At 41.9% G+C, this 21,974-nt stretch overlaps 3 protein-coding genes across 4 annotated transcripts; 2 read left to right on the top strand and 1 right to left on the bottom strand.

The window, feature by feature from the left end:
* Positions 1–1,109: 1,109 nt before the first annotated feature.
* si:ch211-153f2.3 lies at positions 1,110–2,566 on the top strand. The gene is made up of 2 exons (XM_044052818.1): positions 1,110–1,599; positions 2,136–2,566. Exons 1-2 carry the CDS (start codon positions 1,375–1,377, stop codon positions 2,256–2,258), a joined length of 348 nt encoding a protein of 115 aa, XP_043908753.1. The 5' UTR covers positions 1,110–1,374; the 3' UTR covers positions 2,259–2,566.
* A 4,597-nt stretch (positions 2,567–7,163) lies between these two features.
* LOC122786475 (piggyBac transposable element-derived protein 4-like) lies at positions 7,164–9,549 on the bottom strand. The gene is made up of 2 exons (XM_044052814.1): positions 9,122–9,549; positions 7,164–9,037 (listed from the first exon to the last, which is right to left on the bottom strand). The coding sequence occupies exons 1-2, from the start codon at positions 9,277–9,279 to the stop codon at positions 7,288–7,290; spliced, it is 1,908 nt and encodes a 635-aa protein (XP_043908749.1). The 5' UTR covers positions 9,280–9,549; the 3' UTR covers positions 7,164–7,287.
* Positions 9,550–12,485: 2,936 nt separating this feature from the next.
* Positions 12,486–21,774, top strand: LOC122786476 (zinc transporter 2-like). 2 transcript variants are annotated; one of them, XM_044052815.1, is made up of 10 exons: positions 12,486–12,905; positions 13,046–13,125; positions 15,809–15,963; positions 16,236–16,382; positions 17,294–17,447; positions 17,552–17,688; positions 17,898–18,010; positions 19,164–19,269; positions 19,740–19,874; positions 21,325–21,774. In XM_044052815.1, the coding sequence occupies exons 2-10, from the start codon at positions 13,055–13,057 to the stop codon at positions 21,468–21,470; spliced, it is 1,164 nt and encodes a 387-aa protein (XP_043908750.1). In that variant the 5' UTR covers positions 12,486–12,905; positions 13,046–13,054; the 3' UTR covers positions 21,471–21,774. The 2 variants fall into 2 exon arrangements, with proteins under 2 accessions (XP_043908750.1, XP_043908752.1); XM_044052817.1 differs by lacking the exons at positions 12,486–12,905; positions 13,046–13,125 and adding an exon at positions 14,677–15,742.
* The last annotated feature ends 200 nt before the right edge of the window (positions 21,775–21,974 follow it).

Below are 21,974 nucleotides of genomic sequence, written 5' to 3'. Positions count from 1 at the left end.
CGTCTATGTACACAGACCTGAGCTCATGTATGTTATGATTTGGCACTATACAAATAAAATTGAACTGAGTTGAATCCTCTAAGCTCTGACTGTTAGACGTGAGGTTTATTTAATGGTGGATCTGTAGAGCAGCAGGTTTCAGGTTTCTGTCCCGATCTGACCCTTCAGATAATCGTGGGTGCTTCAGATTTTAGGCTGATTTGAACAGATTATTTCATCCATGACTTCATCCATAATATTTTGCGTTTCTCAAACCAGACGAGATCTCATTTTGACACATTTTGAAGGTTACAGTGTTTCTTCCTAAATATGACCTGCTCTCCAGCTTAGAACACAGACAGGTTGGGGAAGATGACAACATGATATTAAGTTGTGGGCCACATGTAATTGGTTGGGGGGGCCACATGTGACACATTTTTCAGGATTTTCAGTGAGTCGTGTGACGTCCAGATCTCTTTATAATGTAATGCCTGACAGAAAAAGACACCTGTTCATGAGAAAGTCTCACTCCTCACAGCCAGGATCATGAGTCAGGTGGAAGAAAATGTCCCTGTCATAAGGGATTAAAAAAAACCTGCTCATCTGTGCCAAAAACCATCCCACAAAGCCCACAGGGAATGGACTCATCTTGGGCACAAAGGCCCTGGTTGTATTTCACTGTAGGTCGGCCTTTGTGCCAACACTGAAACACACTGTGTGTCTCCCTCCTTCCCCAACCTGTCTGTCTCCTAAGCTGACAAGCAGGTCTTATTTAGGAAGAAACACTGAAACAGTCCACTGGGGGGGGAGTGTGATGGATTCTGTGTGTGCCATACACACACACACACACACACACACGTTTACACATGGGCACTGTGTCCAAATGAGAGCTCGCTCACCACACATTTCACACTGGAATTGTATGGAGGCTGGACTGGCTGATTGAAAGAAAGTGAGAGAGACACGGGGAGAAAATGGGGAGGGTGTGTGGCGGAGGGTTGGAAGGGTCCTTTCAGTTCTTTTTAGGGGGGCAACAATAGTCTTTGTCCAAGATCTTCCACCATTCTTATTAGTGTTACGGGAAGGAGGAGGACGACAGGGAGGGAGCGAGGGGGGGAGCGAGGGGGGGCATGTAGGCAGAAAGGACTTTTTTCTCCTCTCCATAGTAACAATGACAAAACAAGCCAGTTGAAGTCCAGGAAGGAGCAGGGATGATTGCAGCTGTGTGGAAAAGGAGACGGACCGGTTCAGAGCAGATTCCTACGTTGGAGTGAAAGGAACAGGGGCAACAGGAGCAGAAGAAGATCCTGGAAGTTTGCAGGGATTGTTTTCCATCACAGAAACTTGTAAGGGGAGCAACACGTGACAGGCTTGCACCCTTCATACCCTCTCGGCATGGAGCGGGACAGTCACAGCGAGGACTCTCTGTCCACCATGGTTCTGGAGAACATTAAGAACAAACTGATACATGCCTTCAGGGTGACAGGAGAGTCCAGAGAAGATCCTCAAGACTCTGGATCCACTGTCAGACCAGTCAGCATTGGCCGGAACTTCCAGGCCAATGAGGAGCTGAGGAGGGCGCAGATAGATGGAGCAATAACCTGGCTGAGGTCTGAGCTGGTAAGCTGTGACTGGTGACTTGCAGGCTTAACCTTCATAAAACCTTTAAAAGAATCACTTTCTTCATCTTGCGTTCGCAAAAAAAGTTTAGATTTATTCTTTTTACTTTAAATGAACAGATTTTATGCAAAAAATTTTTTAATTTAAATAAATCTTTTCTCTTAGAACATCAGTTTTGATCATTTTGAAATATTGTCAGAGTCCAGTTTCCAATGGCTGTCTATAATACAACAGCGCAGCCTGCTGGATGAATTACAGAAAGGAAACTGGTCAGTTAATGTCCACTTGCCAAACTATAATTGAATCTATATAATGAGGTAAGAATCACAAAATAAATGCATGACTTTATGTTGTAAAAAATAATGTGTATATCTTTGTAATGTGTTTCAATGGGTATGTTTTATTTGCTCGAGGTGAAGAACATAAGAACAGAATTTAAAATACAAACTTTCATGCCAAAATTGTCAAAAATAAATGATGAAAAATGCAAAAGGACCCTAATACAACGCAAACATGATGTACTTTTTGTCCTGCAGCTGGAGATGCGCTCACAGGACCTGCAGCTGGCTCAGACTCTGCTGGGGCTCAACACAGAGATCCAAAGACTGAGGAGGGAGAGTTTTGGAGGTGTGGAAGTAGAGGGGGAGGATCAGCAGTAGCCTCCCCTGTCAGACACATCCTTCTCTGGGGAAGACCTACGATTAACTGGAGGAAGAACAGGTTAGAAAAATGCTCTCACTGGAAACCTCGTGATGGACAAGCAAAATGAAACCCGTTGATTGGACTGTGATAACGGTAACAGTTACATGTAAAGTCACCAGCATAGAGAGTGATCAAGTGTGTAAGTTAGACTTTTTGTTTGCACTTTTGCAGTTCTGCTAAATCTGTTTTGTTTCTGTGGAAGAATGAGAAACAAGACAGTTTGAATGTAAAGATGAAGTAAAAAATAAATAAATAAAGAACACAGCATCAGTGTATTTTTGATTTCTTTATTCCGCTGCAGTACAGTACCTAAATTAAAGTCATATACGTTTACAAGGAAACATTCACATCTCATTGGAAACAATTTCCAGCGTGTACAGTTTGTCCATTCTCTCTGTACATCAGCACTTTAACTCTAATAATTCCTCCTCAGTTAGAAAACGAAGAGCAAAAGGTCTCATCGATAATGTCTTACTGTCATCAGAAGGTTTCATCGAGGTTCATGGAATTCATTCATTCATTCATTCATTACAGTCGTAAAAGGTCAGTGAGCTTCAGTGTCACACACACACACACACACCCTCTCACTGTCTGACATTAAAACTACTACACAAAGACAGCAATGGCTGCCTTTAGGTCAATGTGTGATAAAAACTAACATGTTATCTTAAACTTCTTGAGGTTCAATGCGTTCCAGTTGAGAAGTCAACTCCACTCCACCTGTTGTTGAAGGCCAATCTCTTACTACAGGTAGAAGAGCAGCGTGTGTGTGTGTGTGTGTTGTTTGAAAGAAAACCCTGATTTGATTGTGATATGTTATGTTGGTTATTTAAGAATGAGATTTATAGAAAAAGTGTGGTTATTAAGAAAGAGAAAATTTGATCTAACGTAACCCCGATCACCTTTTTTGTTGCCGTTTCTACAAATATGAAACGTGTATATTGTTAGAGGCTACAGGGTCATCGTTGTACCCTAGTTGTGGTGTCTCATACGCTCTTATGGGCACCATTGAGTGCAGGACACTTTAAGAAACCGATCTTATTAAAAAGGAGATAAACTGGTAGATGAGTCTGTGTTTACTGTGAAAGTACGTGTTTGTTTGTGCTCTGGATCATATTCAGGGCACAGAGCTTCTCCTGCTGAACACCTGCTTAGATAAAAGCCTGGTGTGACGTGATGGAGGCGTCTTCACGAGAGAGGAGGAAAGGCTGACTTCTCCTGCGCTGGAGAAAACGCTGCTGCTGCCTCGTTCGCTCTCAGAGTCCCAGTAACTGCCCTCTTCTTCTTCTTCTTCTTCTTCATCCTCCTCTTCATCTGTGTCCCCCTCCTCCTCTTCCTCCTCCACAGACAGCTCCTGCTTCAGCTCCTGGATGCCGGAGTGAAGCTCCATCAGCTGCCGGATCAGGACCTGGTCTTGGGAACGCATTTCCATCTGTGTACAGAGAACACATTGATTTAGTTCAGAGGTGTTTTTGTGATACAGTTTGGATTTAGTGATATGGCAAAATTGTAGTGCTGTCGGTTCGAATCCCCACCAGGTCAGGGGCTGGGGTGCCCCTGAGCAAGGTACTTAATCCCCATTGTTCACTGTTAATTGAGCCCTGTCACTGGGTGAGGTGGGCACATGCAGATCATCGTCTGTGGCGACACCTAAAGAGGGAGTGGCCAAAAGAAAACCTTTTTTTTTTAGATATAGTGATAACTAGAAATATGATATAATAAAGGAATTCATGAGAAACAGCAAGTCTTTGCACTGAACGTGAAACCATCTCTTTCTTAGTGAAGGTTGACTAATTACTGCCACTTTAAAATAACATTTGTAATTCAGAGTCTAAGTCCGATCTAGAGAGATCTGATCTAGTCCAATCTGCTTTTCTCTTCTCTCTGAATTACAGATACTGGTCCTTTGTCAAGACGTGAGAGAAATGACAGGAAACATGAGCTTTTCCTCAGAGGCAGCTGGACACGATTCAAGCTCCAGTTCCTCAGGTTACCAGACTTTTTTCTTTTTAGATCTTGTGTACAGAATGCACATGTGCCTTTTATAATGAACTCCAGTCTGTGGACGGCTGAACATCAGCCAGTTCTACGACAGTACTCGCTCACCACAGACATAAAGCTGGAAATAAAACGTCAAAGTCCAGAGTTATTTAAAGTGTGATTAAACTACTTCTTGTAAAGTTAATTCCATCTAAAATCCATACCTGATTTTGAAAAATGCTAAGTGGGCTGAGAGCTGAGTGAGGAGAGTGGGGATCAGTGAGGGGGCGTGGTCTGATGAAATAACTGAGCAACAACTTCTGCATTTTAAAAAATGGGGGAGGAGTCTGGGACAACAAGCTTTGCACTGATTAGACACGAGGGTGATGAGAGGGTGAACTAAGGAAGGCAATAGCAAAGTTTTAAAGCAGTAGCTGGTGTTTGACCAGAGAGGTTAGTGTAACCCAGGTAACCCAGGTAACCCAGGTTGTAAGTCATTTTGACATGTGTCACAGTCACTGTAGGGTTTAAAGTTATAGTGAGTAACAAAAACTGTTTATAATTACATATATATATGTGTGTGTGTGTATATGTGCATATATGTGTATATATGTATGCATGTATGTATATATGTATATTTAAATTCTTCAAATCATTTAAGTTGGTGAGAAGAGTTGTATCACAGAGGTATTTTCCCATCTGTCGCTGCTCCTCAGAGGGTCGTTCCTAAACAACCAGCAGGGGGCGTGTGTTGTCTTCATTGTGGTTTCTCCTTCTCTGTGTTTTTCATGGGCCTGTGTTACCATGACGAGGTGTCTGGGTGAATGCTCTCAATGCTCACTGATATATTAGACTGAGACAATGAGACACACACTGTTGGTCACAGCAGACGCACACACACACGCACACACACACACAGTCTTTTTCACTGGTTTAAAGGGGTTGACATTGTAACATTGTAACGAGCATGACCTGCATGGATCGTAGGAACAAAAAAGGCAGTAAGTTGTTTTCAGAACCTTGGCGGTGGTTCTGCTCCTGTGACTAATGGGTTGACCTTTGGCAGAGTGGACGATAAAATGCTTTTGTACTCACTGGAATCTTACAGTTGTGTGAGGACCACACAGACGGCTTTGTCGCTTACGTACGTCGTCATTCCTCGTCTATAAACTCAGTCTATTCAAATGGTGGCCTGTGGGCCACATGTGGCCCGAAAGCAACCTCTCAGTGGCCCGGTCTGTGGCTCCACCAGAACACAAGTCTCCTGCATAAATTCCTACAGTAGAAGTGACCATGAATGCACCACTTCATGTAGCCTGATAGCTTTGATAGCGGTGATAGTTGTTTTGTATGATGATGCCTGGGTCATAATATTTATATTATTTCAAGGCATAAGAGTTTATTAGAGTTGATGTTTGTGGCTCTTTAATTGTTGTTGAAGTTAGAATAAATCCACTGTGTATTGTTTTATTTTAGTTATGAATACAATCAACACAACACCATTATTCTGAGATTGCTACAATTTACAATTTAATATAATTTACAGCTTTATTATTGGTGTTGATAAAGGGAACCAACATCTCATTTTGCACAGAACGCTGGGTTCATGTTTCAAAAGAGAAACAAATGTTATTGCTAATATTTTGCACCATGTTGATGTTATGCACTTGATGAGTTGCACCAACTCAGTCAAACATGAGACGTTGCTTTTATTTAACAGAGAAACATTGGGATCTTGGGATTTAAACCGGCAACCCTCCCTTTATCAACCCAATGTTCTTCCACTCCAGTAAAAAGAAACATGAACATGAGCAGTACTGTGGATTACATGCAGGTGTGTGTGTGTGTCTCACCAGTTCTCTTCGCAGCCAGGCCAGAGAACTCTCGATGTCCAGTTTGTGTCCTGCTGCCACAGCTGTGCCCCCTCCGCTGCGCTGGTCAGTCCTGGTGGTCAGAGCTTCCTTCCACGCGCTCTGTCCGGCTCGTTTACGGTCGTGGAAGGTTGAGGTTCTGCAGGAGAAGTCCCTCAGTCTGGTCAGAACCACTTCCATCACGTCAGGTTATTTGTTTTGTCCGTCTGTGCTGTGTTTTCAGCGTCTTCTCGGCTGCAGAAACAGCCTCGTCTGGTCTTCTCTCTTCTGTCCGGAGACCGTCTGTCGTTGCACTTATGAGGAACTCTCTCTCCCTCTCTCTCTCCCTCCCTGTCCCCACTCTGTGTCTCTCTGTCACTCAAACAAACTCGGTGGTAAAGTTGTGTGAATGTGACGCAGCAGCATTGACGTCAGCTCATTGTCCCGACTCTGTGACCTGGACTTGTTTACCACACACACACACACACGGGATGGAGAGAAGGGGAGGAGACGGGTGGTTTCCATGGCAATAGCAGTTGTGCATCTGTTAAAATACCAGGGTTTGCAGCATTAGCATGTGTATGTGCACACTTTGTGATCGTTTTGTGTGTGCATTGCTGTTTCTTTTTTGAGGATATACTGTGTTATTGTCTTTATCAATTCTTAGTCCCTGCTCGAAAATAATATGCCACAAATAAATAGTATAAATAATAGAGTATATCTCTGCTCTATGTGAATTCTCTTGGTTTTCCATCAGAGGTGTAAGCATCACTGTAGATGCCACTGTGTCAGAGTAAATGCAGATGGAACTCAGCATAAATTAATATATAAATATAAATTAATTATAAATTATTTTATTCCCCTCCTCACCTAAAGAAGTGTGAGGTGAGGTGTTCTCCAATTAGGCACAGTTTGGCACCATCTGTGCCATTAGGCACCAAATTATAAAACCCATTCATTTTATTTACACGTCACACATCAATATATTACCTCATTCAAAAAAAAACAAAAAGAAAACATGGAATCAGGAGATCTGCTGGAGTAGATTTACTGAAATGTGCAAACATAATAAAAAACAGTAACAATCATAACAACAGGCATAAAAACCCACAATCAACTATTTATACTATTTACAATTTTCACATGACACAATATGTCATCGTGTATCGTGCCACCGCTCAAAGCAGTTCTTTTTTGATGTCAGACACAGGGACACATTGCACTTTCTACAGTAAATTGGCGTTTTCACCCTTTGGATGCCGGCATCCTGGCACCTCCTGCAGTACCTCCTGGACGCGGTCGCGTCGCTGCCATAGTAACGTGGCATGCAGGTGAGTGTGGACGAGGATGCTGGTGGTGGTTGTGGAGCTAAACCTTCAGCGAAGCACAACATCTCAGCAGCAAGAGTCTCCCTGAAGGTTTTCTGGGTGTATTCCTTTGCACTGGGATCAAACTTATACCGAGACAGCTCCTCGTACAGAAGGAAACTGTTCATCACGGCTATGTCCATAAAGTGATAAAAAAAAGTTTTGTACCACTTGGTGGCTTTGTGGTGACTGCTGTAGTAGCCGTTAAAAGCATCGGACAGATCGACACCGCCCATGTTCTTGTTGTGTTCCATCACAGCATCGGGCACGGGCACTTCTTTAGAGCTCCAGACTTCACCCTCTGCCACTCTGCGCTGCACAGTCTTTCCACTGAAGGCTTCATGCACCGTCGAACACACCGTCACCTCGCGAGTGTCCACCCATTTCACAAACAACAAGCAGTCTTTCCTCATCCAGCGGATATCTCCCCTCTCGGGCTTCTGAGGAAAGTCGTTGCTGTTTGTGTGTGGAAAACCAGCGCAGCTTTTTCTAATGGTCCCACAGCACCCGATGTGTTTCTCGTGGAGATCTCGGAAGAGGGCGGGGCTGGCGTAGAAATTGTCCACATATAATGTGTAGCCCTCACCAAGCACAGAAAACGGCAGAAGATCAACGACAGACGTGTAGCTCAGGCCGAGCTGACTTTTGTCGAGCTTCCCCGTGTACACAGAGAAGTTCCAGGTGTAGCCTGTGGTGGCATCAGCTAGTACAAACAGTTTGTAGCCCCACTTGGCGGGTTTACTCCTCATGTGCTGCTTCGTGCTAATCTGAGCCTTGGGTGCTACCATCCTTTCATTCATGCAAATGTTTTGATATGGCTGGAAATGAGCTTTGCAGGCTGTCGTGATGTCTGTGTACAGGGGCTTGATCTTGAAGAGTCGATCGTAGCCCGCCGTGTTCTTTTTGCGATCGTTGTCCTCGTCGTCTTTCGGGTTGCTGAGGTGCAACGACCACAGGATGGCTTCAAACCGGTTCCAGGACATCTTCTCACGGGGGAAGGGAAAGTTGTATGGCCACTGTCTCTTCCAGTAGTCGCCTCTGTGGTGGACATGGACGAGGCCGGAGAAGACGATAATGGCCATGAAGATGTAAAAGTCTTTCAAAGTCATTGTTGTCCACAAAAACTTTTTCCCAGCCGTAATTCTTCTAGCAGCATTGGCATTAGTGTTGTCTATTATGGTCTGGACAACAGACTTGCTAAAATACAACTGGAACAGTGAGAGAGGACACCATGACGCCGACCTGTTGAACCTGGGCCCGGGGCTCCGGGCTGGAGTGAAACTGAGGGGGTCTGGTTTTTGGTCTTCCTCCTCTCTGCTGTTCCATCTTTCTCCGTCCTCTTCTGTCGTTTCATCTGCAGAGACACTAAGTCGACGCTTCTTTGATGGTTGGCTTTGTTCAGGTGAGATCTTCTCTGTAGGCAATGGCTGGGGGGGAGGAGGGAGGGGGGCACGACGACAAGGTCGTCCACGTGACAGTGGGGGTCGAGCAGAGAGTGAGAACTTCGGTGGCTGGTAATCTTCATCGTTGTAGTTTTCACTGATGAAACAAACGTACAAAGAATATTCACTCTTTGAAACCATTACTGCGACTATTTAAAACTACTGCGTTGAGAGTCCACACCTGTCTGATGATGATATGTGGCAGTCCGAGTCCCTGCTGCAGTCCCAGTAACTGCTGCCATTGTTATTAAACTTCGGCTGGATGAGGTCTTCTTCCTCCGAGGACGAGTCCTCGGGAACGACATCTGAGCCGCTGTCGTTCATCAGCACGTCCATCATCTCATTGACTTGTTTCGCAAATTTGCCAAAAACAAGTAAGAAAACTCGCTGCTCGTGGACACAACGTCCGCGCTCCGGGGCGAAAAGTTTCTGACTGTTTTTCCGGGTTGTGTAGCTCTTAGCGCGTGCGCAGTAGTGTCACTCCCATAATGCCTTTCGGCTATGTGATCGAGCCGGCCGCGGCCGTTGGGAAGTACGACTGGAGTAAATACTCGTCAAGTACGGGAGTACACACGTACAGGAGTACACACGTACGGGAGTACACACGTACGGGAGTACACACGTACGGGAGTACACACGTACAGGAGTACACACGTACGCACAAGTATGGATATTGAGAAACGGCCAGCGACTACTTCCTTGTTCTGCTGTTTGAATGGTGGCTGGCGCCAAGTGCTTAAGCCTCATTACCGCCACCTACAGAGTGTAGATAACATGTCAAATATATGGTAGTCAACACAGAATCACAATTTTACGAAGTATTAGGGCCAGCCAAAAAAAATCCAGCACAAGAAAAAAAAAATGAATGAAAAAAAAAATCTGGCACAAGAAAAAAAAATCTGGCACAAGAAAAAAAATTGAATGAAAAAAAAAAAAAAAAATCTGGCACAAGAAAAAAAATTGAATGAAAAAAAAATCTGGCACAAGAAAAAAAAAATTGAATGAAAAAAAAAATCTGGCACAAGAAAAAAAAAAATGAAAAAAAAAAATCTGAAAAAAAAAATCTGGCACAAGAAAAAAAAATTGAATGAAAAAAAAATCTGGCACAAGAAAAAAAAAATTGAATGAAAAAAAAATCTGGCACAAGAAAAAAAAAAAAATTGAATGAAAAAAAAAACCTGGCACAAGAAAAAAAAATGAATGAAAAAAAAAAATCTGGCACAAGAAAAAAAAAAAAAAATCTGGCACAAGAAAAAAAAAAAATGAATGAAAAAAAAAAAAAAAAACAAGAAAAAATTGAATGAAAAAAAATCTGGCACAAGAAAAAAAAATTGAATGAAAAAAAAAATCTGTACAAGAAAAAAAAATTTAATGAAAAAAAAAAAAAAATCTGCCACAAGAAAAAAAAATTGAATGAAAAAAAATCTGGCACAAGAAAAAAAAAAAAAAAACAAGAAAAAAAAAAATTGAATGAAAAAAAAAAAATCTGGCACAAGAAAAAAAAAATTGAATGAAAAAAAAAATCTGGCACAAGAAAAAAAAGTCAGCCATGGCCATCGACTATAGTCCCACTCCCTTTCATCCTATTGATTTTTCCTTTCACCCCAACCAGTCGAGGCAGATGCTGCACATCTTCGAGTCTGGTCCTGTCAGAGATTTCTCCCTTTTAAAATGAGTTATTTTCTCTCCACTGATTCCTCGTGTTTGCTTATTGTTGTATTTGCTTATTACTAGACAAGATGGCTTGTAATCTTCTTCTTCTTTTCCTTGTAATGCAGTATTTAATTACGCTTGATTGGACTGTTAAGCACATTTTGTAAGAAGTGCTATACAAATACATTTTATTATTGTTATTGTTGTTATGAACATGCACACACACAGGCTCTCATGACCCCAGCTCACTGACCTGAACAGTCATGTGTAACTAACACTTTCTTGGGCCACTTTTCCCTCAAGCTGCTTCCCATAGCAACTGCACTGCTCCATCTTTTCACAAACACAAACACAGGCCCAAATGTGGACTTTTTTTGGTTTTGACTATAGAAATGTTGACATCATAGAGAAAACTGAATTATAGAACAGTCAGTGGACAAATTGATTTTCTTTTATGCAGCAAAAGAAAATCACCCTTTAACATGGTTGAAATGGAAGAAAAATTATTATTTGAACCTTTTGAGAAAATGTTACATAAGCTGAAGTTGTGGACAGTACATTTTCGTGGATGTACAATTTATGTTTATTTACTGTAGCTTTAATACTTGTCATTTCAGAGGATTTGATCTCGTTTGTTTTTTGTTTTGTTTTGTAGATGATGGTTGTATTTTTCGTTTTAGTTTTGTTGGTAGAATAAAATCTAATTAAAAAAATCTGATACAACAACTAATAAGTTCTAGTTCTAATTTAGTGGCTGATTAATGCCATCTTGTGGTGAAATCACGGAAGCACGTGTAAATGTCAAACAATCTTTAAAGTTATCAGGATTAGCCTAAATAAATAGCCTGTATGTTTTGGCTGGTATAACTGTAATTTGTGTATATACATATATACGTGTTTGTGTGTGTATATATGTATACACACACAAAACAGAAGTAGCATAGCAATGCTGAATAGATCAGATTACATGTTATTAAATATTGGACTTCATAAAGGGCCCTCAATTTCTTAGGGCTCTAAAGTGACCTTACAACCCCTGTACAAACGTTGGGCATCGTTTGCCTCTTCACCACTAACTGTGCCATTTTGTTTTAAGTGTTTTCTGGTTGTTAAATATTAAATGTGCATTAAATGTGATGACGTCATCGCCCGCCCAAAAAACAAAACAAATAAAGAAGAGAAGTGACCATGTGATGCAGCTGTCTCAGGAATGAGTGCGAGCGCACGGCACTAGTATGTGCACATGTGTTTGCGGGGCGGGGCTAAAGCAGACTTTTTCCTTTAATTTTCTTACTGTATTGTGATGACGATCAGAATCATCCTGAACAGAACCGCCTGCAAAGAGTCACGGCCACTCAACCACAAGGACCAAGGTCCACTACCAAGAGACAGACAATAACAGTTTCTATGTCTCTTTAAGGACCTTCGTATTCGCCGTCTGTACCGTGTTTACTCTACTAATCGCGCAGCAGAAATCGAACTGCGGCTCACTTTACCGCGGTGTCACCTCATGAGCTTTTTGGAAAAGGTGCTTTATTTGAGACAAGTTCAAATGGTCAAATGCTGATAGTTGATAGCCTTGAATCTTGTCTTTAGACAATTCAAGTTAAGAATGATATTTTAGTAATAAAAATAGAGCTTCTATATCTGGTGTATTAACCATTACAGAAACATAAATATGTTACTGTTAATTTAGGGCAGCTGTGTCATGAACCTTACATTGGATGGTCTATTTGTTAAGTAAGCACTGTATATAAAAGCTTGATTTTAGTTTTACTTTGCATACATTTGTTTTATTCTCTGTTTTATTTTGAGTTTGTTTTCTATTTCGTATATACTTTTATATATGTTGGTTAATTGCCTATTCATTTATCTAAGTATGTCTACTAATGTACACAGTTTAAAATCATATTAGTTATATATATACTGAATGCTGTCATGTTAATGTATAGAGTTTGTATAAAAGTGGTTACGGGAACATTCTGGGAACCCTTAAAGAACGTTCTCTGAAGGTTGTGACAAAGTAGCGTGTGTGCAGCCAAAAACTAACATTAGGGGAACGTTAGGAAAACTTGGTGGCAACCACATGAGAACCCAGGGGGAACCTTCAGGGAACGTCTTGGGAACCAGAAATGGTGAGCTGGGCTGATGTTCGGTAGTATCCTCCGGACAGGAGTCACTTTTTTCTCCCTCACCAGAGACGCCGAAGGCGGCGGAGCGGTGTTTGCACACGGCGCAGACAATGTTGGTCATGAGGCTGCTTCAAACTCTTAGTAGTTTGCGACAAGCGGCTGCTCCGGTGGTTTAAACAGGTTGAACCGAAGATTTTAACTTATTTAAAGTTGTATTTGTTCTATTAGCATGCTTTTGAGTTAATTTGAAAGGTTTTTTATTATTATTTATTAGCTATTTGGCTTTGAGGGGTTACTGTGTGCGTGTTTTACATCCAAAGACATCAGTTATGTCCAACTATCAGGATCCGGAGACAATTCCACTGGTGACGGATGTGAGCAGCGCCGACACTGCGTGGAGGTAAAGTTTTAAACTTTTTTTTTTTTTTAAAGTTAATTCATTAAGTAGTCGAATTCAAATTCCTGTTGAATAATTAATGAATGAATTCGTGACATGTTGATGATTTATGAGTGAGCGTCAATAACCGTGCTGAGTCAGTGTGGTGAACACTGTCTTTGCTCACGGTCCTCTTGTTCGTGTGAGCCGGTTTCCACACGGGTCTGCTCTGGACTGTCGGGATTACTGCAGTGTGCAAACCGTGGTGCCCATTTTAATCTCTTCTCTTTTTAAATTGAGAAGTTATGTATTTCATTTAATCCAAGATGACAATGTGCAGCGTGTGACGTGAAAATACTCCCCTTATCCATATGAGGCGTGTATATGTGTCAGTATTACTAAATTAAACATGTCCTGTAAACATAAAAGATGCCAGAAGATGGTGGTGTTTACAACATCTATCTATTTATCTATCTATTTATTTAATTAGATATTTAGTCCATATCAAAATAATAAATAATCTTGCACATCTTGTCATCTAGTCTACTTAGATTCTCCTTCACATTTCCAACAATGATGTAAAATAACATTTTAACCAGTCCATCACAGGAGAGCTGTGTACAGCTGTGTATTATATTAACGATGCTTCATTCCATGCATTATTTACTGTTCAACATATATGTGTATATGTATATATATGTATATGTACTGTTGTATGTTCTACAATGGCGGTACATTTTGTTGTGGTGTGAACAGGCCCTAGATGCAAAGTATGTTCTTCTATGTGCCTTACTCATCCCCTACCTCGAGGTGTCATGTCATTTTACTTCTATATTGTACATTTTATTACTTTACAATTACTTATTTAATACATTATTGCTGCTGATGCTGTTTCCATCCAGGTGAGAGATTGTTGTGATCTTTTCAAACGGGTCAAATGTATGTATACTATATTGAAATTGCCTTTACAATTTACTAGGCAAGGCAAGGCAGCTTTATTTATACAGCGCATTTCATACACAAAGGCAACTCAATGTGCTTTACATGAAACAACCATTCAACAGTAAGAGTAAAAACAATTGAATAAAAAACTATTTACAAATAAAAATAAAAACAATTGTATAAAAACAATTTAGAAATAAAAATAAAAACAAAATACAGAAAAATAGAAAAGGAGAAAAAAAGTTAAATATAAAATTGCAGCATAAAATAATGATTTGCTTCAAAATCATAAACAGGACATACAGTGCAAATGAAAGATTAAACAGTTTATTACACAGCAGCTCCTCGCCATCTCTTAGTATACCGCAGAAAAGTATTCTATACAACAATAACTTTACGCACCGCTCCCGCTGAAGTTATAAGTCCATGCGACGATGCCCTCTGTACCCAGGATACATTGCGTTGGTACGTCACATCAGCGAACTCAATTGCCTTCTCCCTCTGGTGGTGAAAATGGAAAGTTTTGCTCCATATGAGAGTTGTTGTCGTGGTTACGTCTGATGCATGTGGCGATGCCCTGTTTACACACCGTGGTTTGCGTTGTCGACAATACTCACAGGGAACACAAAATATTTCCACACCATTGATTTTAGAGGAGCGGGAGGGGGTTCCAGTTTGGTCAATCTGTCGCACCCAAATCAGCAGTTGCCGTGGTTACTATTAGTTGGCAGCAGCTTCAGGTTAGTGGGAAAAGGTAACGCGTCGTGGTCGTGGTTACGACCACCAACGCCTGATGATCATGTTTCTCTGTGTATTTTCATGCTTCCTCTCCACTCTTGCACTGAGGTCAGGGCGTGACGCAGGTCCAACCTCGACCCGGGTCTCCGCTCCATCAGCATCTCAGCTGCCGTGTGTGCAGTAGTTGTATTTAAACAAGAACCATGAAGGCCTGTGTTCATGGAGTCCCCTGTCATCCACTTCAGACCCCCTTTCCCAGTCTGAACAGCTCGCTCCGCCAAACCATTTGAGGCGGGGTGAAAAGGGGTTGTTCAAATGTGTCCCCGCAAAAATCAAAGGTGGGGCACAGAGCATATATCCAACACTGCCAAAATGATCCACAGAATAACATCAACGGCAACATGAATCACCAGAACCAAGACACTGGAGGTCTCACTCACTCATTTCCTTATTCTGACTGAATTAGTTTTAGAATTTCTTATCATTTTGCACGTCTCCCTTTGTTTTCCTCATGGGTGTTTCAAGGGAATTTAAGGGCTCTGGGCAATAGGAACTTGGAGGGCCCATATCAAACCAAACAGTGCCAAGGTCTCTGCCTATCCCAGTACTTGTATTTGCTTTGTAATCAGACTGAACTTTGTGTGCCGGCTTTGTTTACTGTTCATTTTTGAGTGTTTGCGCTGCTTAATGAACCCGTGTCAGACTTGGGTTTAGGATTAACACGAAACTCACTGGTTCAGGAGAATCTGATAAAACAAGTCCCAGAGTGGGTTGTCCAAGACTCCTCCCCTTCCCTTTTTATAAATGCTAGAGGTGTCTCTTTGTTTCCCACAGTGGACACATTTGTTCAAGGCTACATCCATATCTGCCCCATCATCAGAATCTAATCATTTCCTCTTTGGGAAACGACCTACATTCTCACCTTAAATATTTGACTCGCGCTCATGCAAGAACAAACGAGGTAAACACCCAAACACTGTTATCTGTCACTTCACGAACTTCATTCCAATTTCCAATGTTCATCCAGTGTGCCCAACCACGGTGAGCTCAATGGTGGCGTCAGACATTGCCATGACAACAGCCACGCGCAGGAGGACCGCGAGCGAGAGAGGAAGGTTGCCAGGAAGCGCCTGTACGTGGTGTCTGTCATCTGTCTGATTTTCATGATTGGTGAAATCCTCGGTGAGTCATCCTGCTCTTATGCTCTATTATGCATTCCATATGTATCACATATCATAAAATATGAAGGAAATATGTGGCTATAGAAATCACTTATTTCTGTATAATGGAATATTTTTGGGCTATATCCTGATACAAATGCTGCACACAGGTTGTTTCTCTGGACTTTCTCAAAGAGTGAGAGTAACAATACGCATAATAACATTTTATGCATTATTGTCTCACTGAAGTGTCAACGTGGCATTTAAATAACACTGCTCCGTCTTCTTGTGCAGGTGGGTATTTTGCAGGCAGCCTGGCGGTGATGACCGACGCTGCTCATCTCCTGGTGGACTTCACCAGCTTCATCATCAGCCTCATCTCGCTGTGGCTCTCCTCCAGACCTGCCACACAAAAGCTCAGCTACGGCTGGCACCGGGCAGGTAATGCTGACGGCGGCTTTCAAGAACTCTTTTGAAGCCGCATGTGAAATCATTCTTGCCCTCCTCGGCCCTCCAGCTTGATAATGAACATTCACACCGGTCGTTGCCAAAGGTTCATTTCGGTCTTTAGTCCCGAGGCAGAATTCTTCAGTGGTACCAGGACGTTGTTTAACCCTTCTGTGACCATCCTGGGAATTTGGCATGTGTACTTCTCATTACTGTAACTCTTAGATCAGGGGTCCACGTGATGATTTTTTTGATTAAGATTTCTATAAAATGTGATATTTATCAGTGTGAGTTACCTGTGAGTAAATATGTTGTGCTTTTGTAGTTGTAATGCACGTGTGTAAACTTATTTTTCTCAAGGAATTTGAGGTTTGTTGGTAGTTTGTTTTGTAAAAAAGATACTTCATTAAATCTAAAATGTCTCTATATGTTATTATGCTATTATTTTACTCAAATTTTGCCTTATGTGGCCCTGGAACTAAAATGAGTTTGACACCCTTGTCCCAGACCGTTAGTAATATCTATGGACTGGTGGTCTGTCCAGGGTGTGATCTCCCGCCTTTCGCCCTACGTCAGCTGAGATTGGCACAGCACCGCCCACGACTCCGTGGAGGCTAAAGCGGTAGTAGATGAATGGATGAATGGATGGATGGATGGATACCGGGAAGTAGAGGCGTGTGCTTGTTGTGACGGTAGTCCTCAGGACTGTCCAATCACAGACAAGATTCATCGGCATGTCACACACGTTTGTGACGTCAGCTTCTCAGTAACGTTTCTCCTAAACTGCCAGAGATCAGAAGTGACAGTTATCATGATGGTCATGAGAGGGTTAATCAGATAATGCTGTGAACAAGCAATTAAACCATTTGTTCTAAACCATTTGGTCACCTCTCTCCTCACTGCAGAGATCATGGGAGCGCTGCTGTCAGTTTTCACCATCTGGCTGGTAACAGGTGTGCTGGTGTACCTGGCTGTGGCGCGCCTCATCAGTGACGATTACACCATCGAGGGCAGAATCATGCTCATTACCTCTGGCTGTGCAGTGCTAGCCAACATTATGTGAGTGAATTACACCCATTTTTCACTGATATAGCTTTTCTTTTTGGTGCTGAATCTTGATGCGCTGAGAAGATTCATCGTTTAAAAGTCCCCTCCTTCCACAGCATGGCCCTCGCCCTTCACCAGTCCGGTCACGGCCACAGTCACGGCGGGCTCGGCTCTCACGGCCACGGTCACGGCGGCAAGAAAAGACATCAGTACAATGTCCATGTAGATGTGGAGCAGAAAGGAGCAAAGCACAGTGCGTTTCTTCTGCTGAGTCATTATTTTAACACTTTCTTCTTAAATATGATCAAAGTTGGCCTAACTTTAACTTTAACTTCATGATGCAATGAACTGTGAAATGATTCTCTACTATGACTGGACGTGGGCTCGGCACGATCCATATCCATCATAGTGGCATAATGAAGTATGTAATGACTATAATGAAATGTTTTTTCGTGCCGTCAGAAGCGAGGGCTCAGCAGGCCAACGCCAGCGTGCGAGCGGCCTTTGTCCATGTGGTGGGAGATCTCCTGCAGAGCCTCAGCGTGCTCGTCAGTGCCATCATTGTCTTCTTCAAGGTAACGCGTCTCTCTGTGTAAATCTGTTTTACGCTGTGATGTCAGGACCGTGTGTATTGAGTTGCCCTTTCAACAGAAGTGGAAATACTGTGCTGTGAGTGAGGGCTGGCTCTTTGGTGCAGGATGTGACACAGTTGAATTTCAGTTTCAGTTTGATTTCATCCTAAACAACATATGCTCATAAGTACCTACATATGAGCATAAGAATGGCACTAACTCCACTCAAGCCAAGATTCAAGCTACTGGCAGAGTGATCACATGCCCTTTTCTTAAAGAGGCACTTTTTAAATGAACTTTATTCAGAAGATTCAGGACTGTTTTATAAATGAAGAGAAATGTGAAGAGAAAAGGACGCAGTTAGCGCTCCTTTTACTTTTCCCTCAGGATTCAGAGTTGGTCCTAATCAACAGAAGTTTGCTATATATGACCCCACAGTGCAAAGTCAGATAATGTCCAGTCCAGCTGGCTGGGACATTTTCATTCTCACACTCCAGCTCCTCTGGTTGTTGCATGCATGAAACCAAATTGAGTCAGAGCTGTGATGTAAGAAAGTCAAATAGCTAGAAGACTTAAATGTGTTATTTTACCATTTACACAATACAAATATGAATTTGTACCAGAAGTCCACATGCAAAAAATTACCTGGTTTAGTTTTTTCCCTCCTGAGAAATGATTAAATCCTCCGGTCGACGTGGTCCCAAACGTTTGAACGTGCTAACATCGCACACGAGCTACAGTAGGTGATGAATGAATGAATGAATGAAATGTTACATTAAGTATGTTAGCCTAGCCTAGCAAGACCTGTGCAGTGCCCGCCCTTGTTTCAAATCAGCCAATGAGAAGCGCTCTGAGCACCACTGCAGAGACTGTGTAAGTGTGCGCCGTACACTCGCATGCACGTGCCGCACGTCACCCGTCCACAACACTGCAGGCGCAGCGGAAACAGAGGGGGCGCTATTCACACACAGCTACACGACATAAAGTGTCCACAGGGGACATTTCATTGGGGACGAGGTTGAATTTACTATTAACTTGTGCTCACAGGAAAACTTTTAAAAGCTTATAATCCTCCCCTGTACAGCAGCGCCCTCTGGTGGCCAAAGACAGCATGGATGATTGTACTGTATCCATGTTGTTTTGTTTGGTCTTTCAGCCTGAATATAAGATAGCAGACCCCATCTGCACCTTCCTGTTCTCCATGTTTGTTTTGTGCACCACCTTCACCATCATGAGAGACATTCTGCTTGTCCTAATGGAAGGTGAGTCCAATATTCTTACATATATTCTACATTTTTCTATTACAGTACTGCTTTTACATCGATGTGTTCATTTTCCACTCCGTACCATCAATAGAAGATAAAATTACAGAATTTACTAAACTGAAATGTATTTATTCATTAGATAATTTAACAACATATCTAATTTCTTAATGTCAAGATATCTGTACGTCGAGGACGAAGATCTGTGTCTTCTGCTCTCTAAATGAATACTTAAACTGCAGTGTGTAACTTTGAAATATGAGTAAATGTTCCCTCAGTCAGGTTTGATAGTAGAGCACGTATTGAAATGGACGTAGTATACAAATAATCCGGACAATGAGGACTAATGATATCATCACCAACAACAAAAAGCACGAACAAGTTACTCACTGTAGCTTTAATACCCAAAGCCCACAATAAGTCCTTCCACTGTTATTATTGTCAGGCTCTTGTCTCTTTGTCTTTTCCAGGCACTCCAGCAGGTGTTCGGTACGGTGAGGTCCGGAACGGTCTGCTGGCAGTGAAGGGGGTCACAGCAGTCCACAACCTCCACATATGGGCCCTCACCATAAACCAAGCTGTACTGACTGCTCACGTAGCCATCGGTGAGAAGACACTGCTATACACAAACATGTAACAGTGCCGGTTACCTCCGACTTCATCATATTTTACTTGTAATCTTTGTGGTACGCTCAGTAAAGTAGAAGTATGAGTAAAAGTACAAGTACTGATTCAACTTCTTCACTCAAGTAAAAGTGAGAAATGAAATGTGTTTAAGTAGAAAAGTGAAAATGATTTTCCTCACACACAACACCTTGGCAAAGTGAAAAAAATACATCTCAGTACACAAAATAGTGTCGTTTGATGAGAAGCTGCTCAGTGACAAGTTCCCAGGTTGACTTTTCTTCATCCGTGTTCTCCCTGATACTACAGGGATGATGACATGCCATCATCATCATCATCATCATCGTCGTCGTCGTCACTCAGAAAAACAAAATGATCAATAATTCCCTTCACATGCTTAGTAATGAGCCTGGTTTGAGAATAGAAGGAGCAAGTCGATAAGGAACCTGTTTGTTTTGTTGTTCCGCTCTGCATCAGGTTGGACCAGGACACACCTTCAGCATTTCTCTCACTCTTGTTTTGTTATATTGATTCAACTGTATCAATATAACAAAACAAATACAGTACAGAAATAATAATAATGACAAACTAAAATACTGTGATGAACTCCAATATCGTTCAAAGTAATAATAATAGTACAAGCAAACGAGGGACACGTCACGATCCGTGCAGAGCGTCGTCTGCCTCACACGCACACACACGCACACGCACACACACACACACACACACACACAGACACACAGAGCTAAGGTTAGCTGCTTATTTTGAGTCCAACACAAACTCTCACACGCCCACGTGGAGGAGGTGCTGTGAAGTAATGGAAAACAACATCTTTGTCTTGTGACTTCCTGTGTTTTATTTTGAAAGAGTAACTCTCCTCCCTTGCCCTTCCTCCACGTGTCACCTGTCCTTTGATTGTTTCCAGCTGTGGCCCCGCCCTCATGTGTATTTAGTGTCTGTGTCACGTCCACGTCACACCCTTGTTTTACGCTCCTTGCCTTGGTTCTGATTTTATTTTCCTCTTTTCAAGTGAGTTTTTTTTTTGATAAATTGAGTCACTAAGAACCTTTTTGTTTGTTTTTTTGTTTATCGTAGCATTGTTTCATAGCCGGATTATTTTCAGAAACAAAACAACTTCCTCTGCGTCTGAGATGGTATTTGCTGTCTTTACTTCAGGACGTACAGTAAACAAGGGATTAGTTCACGTGGTCACACGCGCTTGTCAACAGTAACTCCTCTGATGGATGATTGATGAAACGCAAACAAAACAATTCATGACGGAACAGTTGAACACTTTAGGAAGTATGAATAAGGCCTTTATAGCAACAGTGAGGCTTATTGACGTTGGGAGTAACCTTAAATACACTTGATGATGATGATGATGATGAAACAAACAGCTCACTGTCATTTCCTGTCTTGTCCTCTGTGCAGATGAGTCCGTGGACGCTCAGGATGTCCTCAGAGAAATGACGCAGGCTTGTTTCTCCTCCTACAACTTCCACTCTGTGACGATTCAGGTGGAGCGCAAGGCCGACCTGAAGCCTGGGTGTTCTCTGTGTGAGGAGCCCAGCCTGTAGGACCTGACCTGTGACTTTGTTTGACCGTGACATGAAAGTCACACATTACTGTATGTTTGAGTGCCTTTTATTTTGACATGTTATTCAAATAATAAGACGTTTTAACTCGCATTTTAAAACAAAAGTGTTGGAATCGTGTTGTCACACATCAAAGGTATTGTTGCATGAGCAGCTGCATATGTTTCTACAAAGTCTGGTCAATTTAAATATAAACAAGAGTGAATATTCATCTTTATCTTTAGTCTCCATTGTACCTCTTCACTGTTCATCTGTATTATTCAATAAAAAGTGGGGATTTTTCACACTCTGTCTTTCCAGGCTGATTTACACGCGGTGCGTTTACATGCATGTTAAAAGACTCTGACAATAGTGTCATATGAACATGTTCGTCTAGAGTAAAATTGAACTATTCTGATTCTGACTAACATATCATTTGATTCAAAGTCTGATGACATCTGCATGTATACGGTGATGATGTAAACTTACAGAACCTCAACGCGAGCC

The sequence above is a fragment of the Solea senegalensis genome, linkage group LG20, assembly GCF_019176455.1.
Source record: "Solea senegalensis isolate Sse05_10M linkage group LG20, IFAPA_SoseM_1, whole genome shotgun sequence".
In the NCBI taxonomy this organism is placed as follows: Eukaryota; Metazoa; Chordata; class Actinopteri; order Pleuronectiformes; family Soleidae; genus Solea; species Solea senegalensis.
This window is presented reverse-complemented; position numbering and strand designations above follow the sequence as displayed.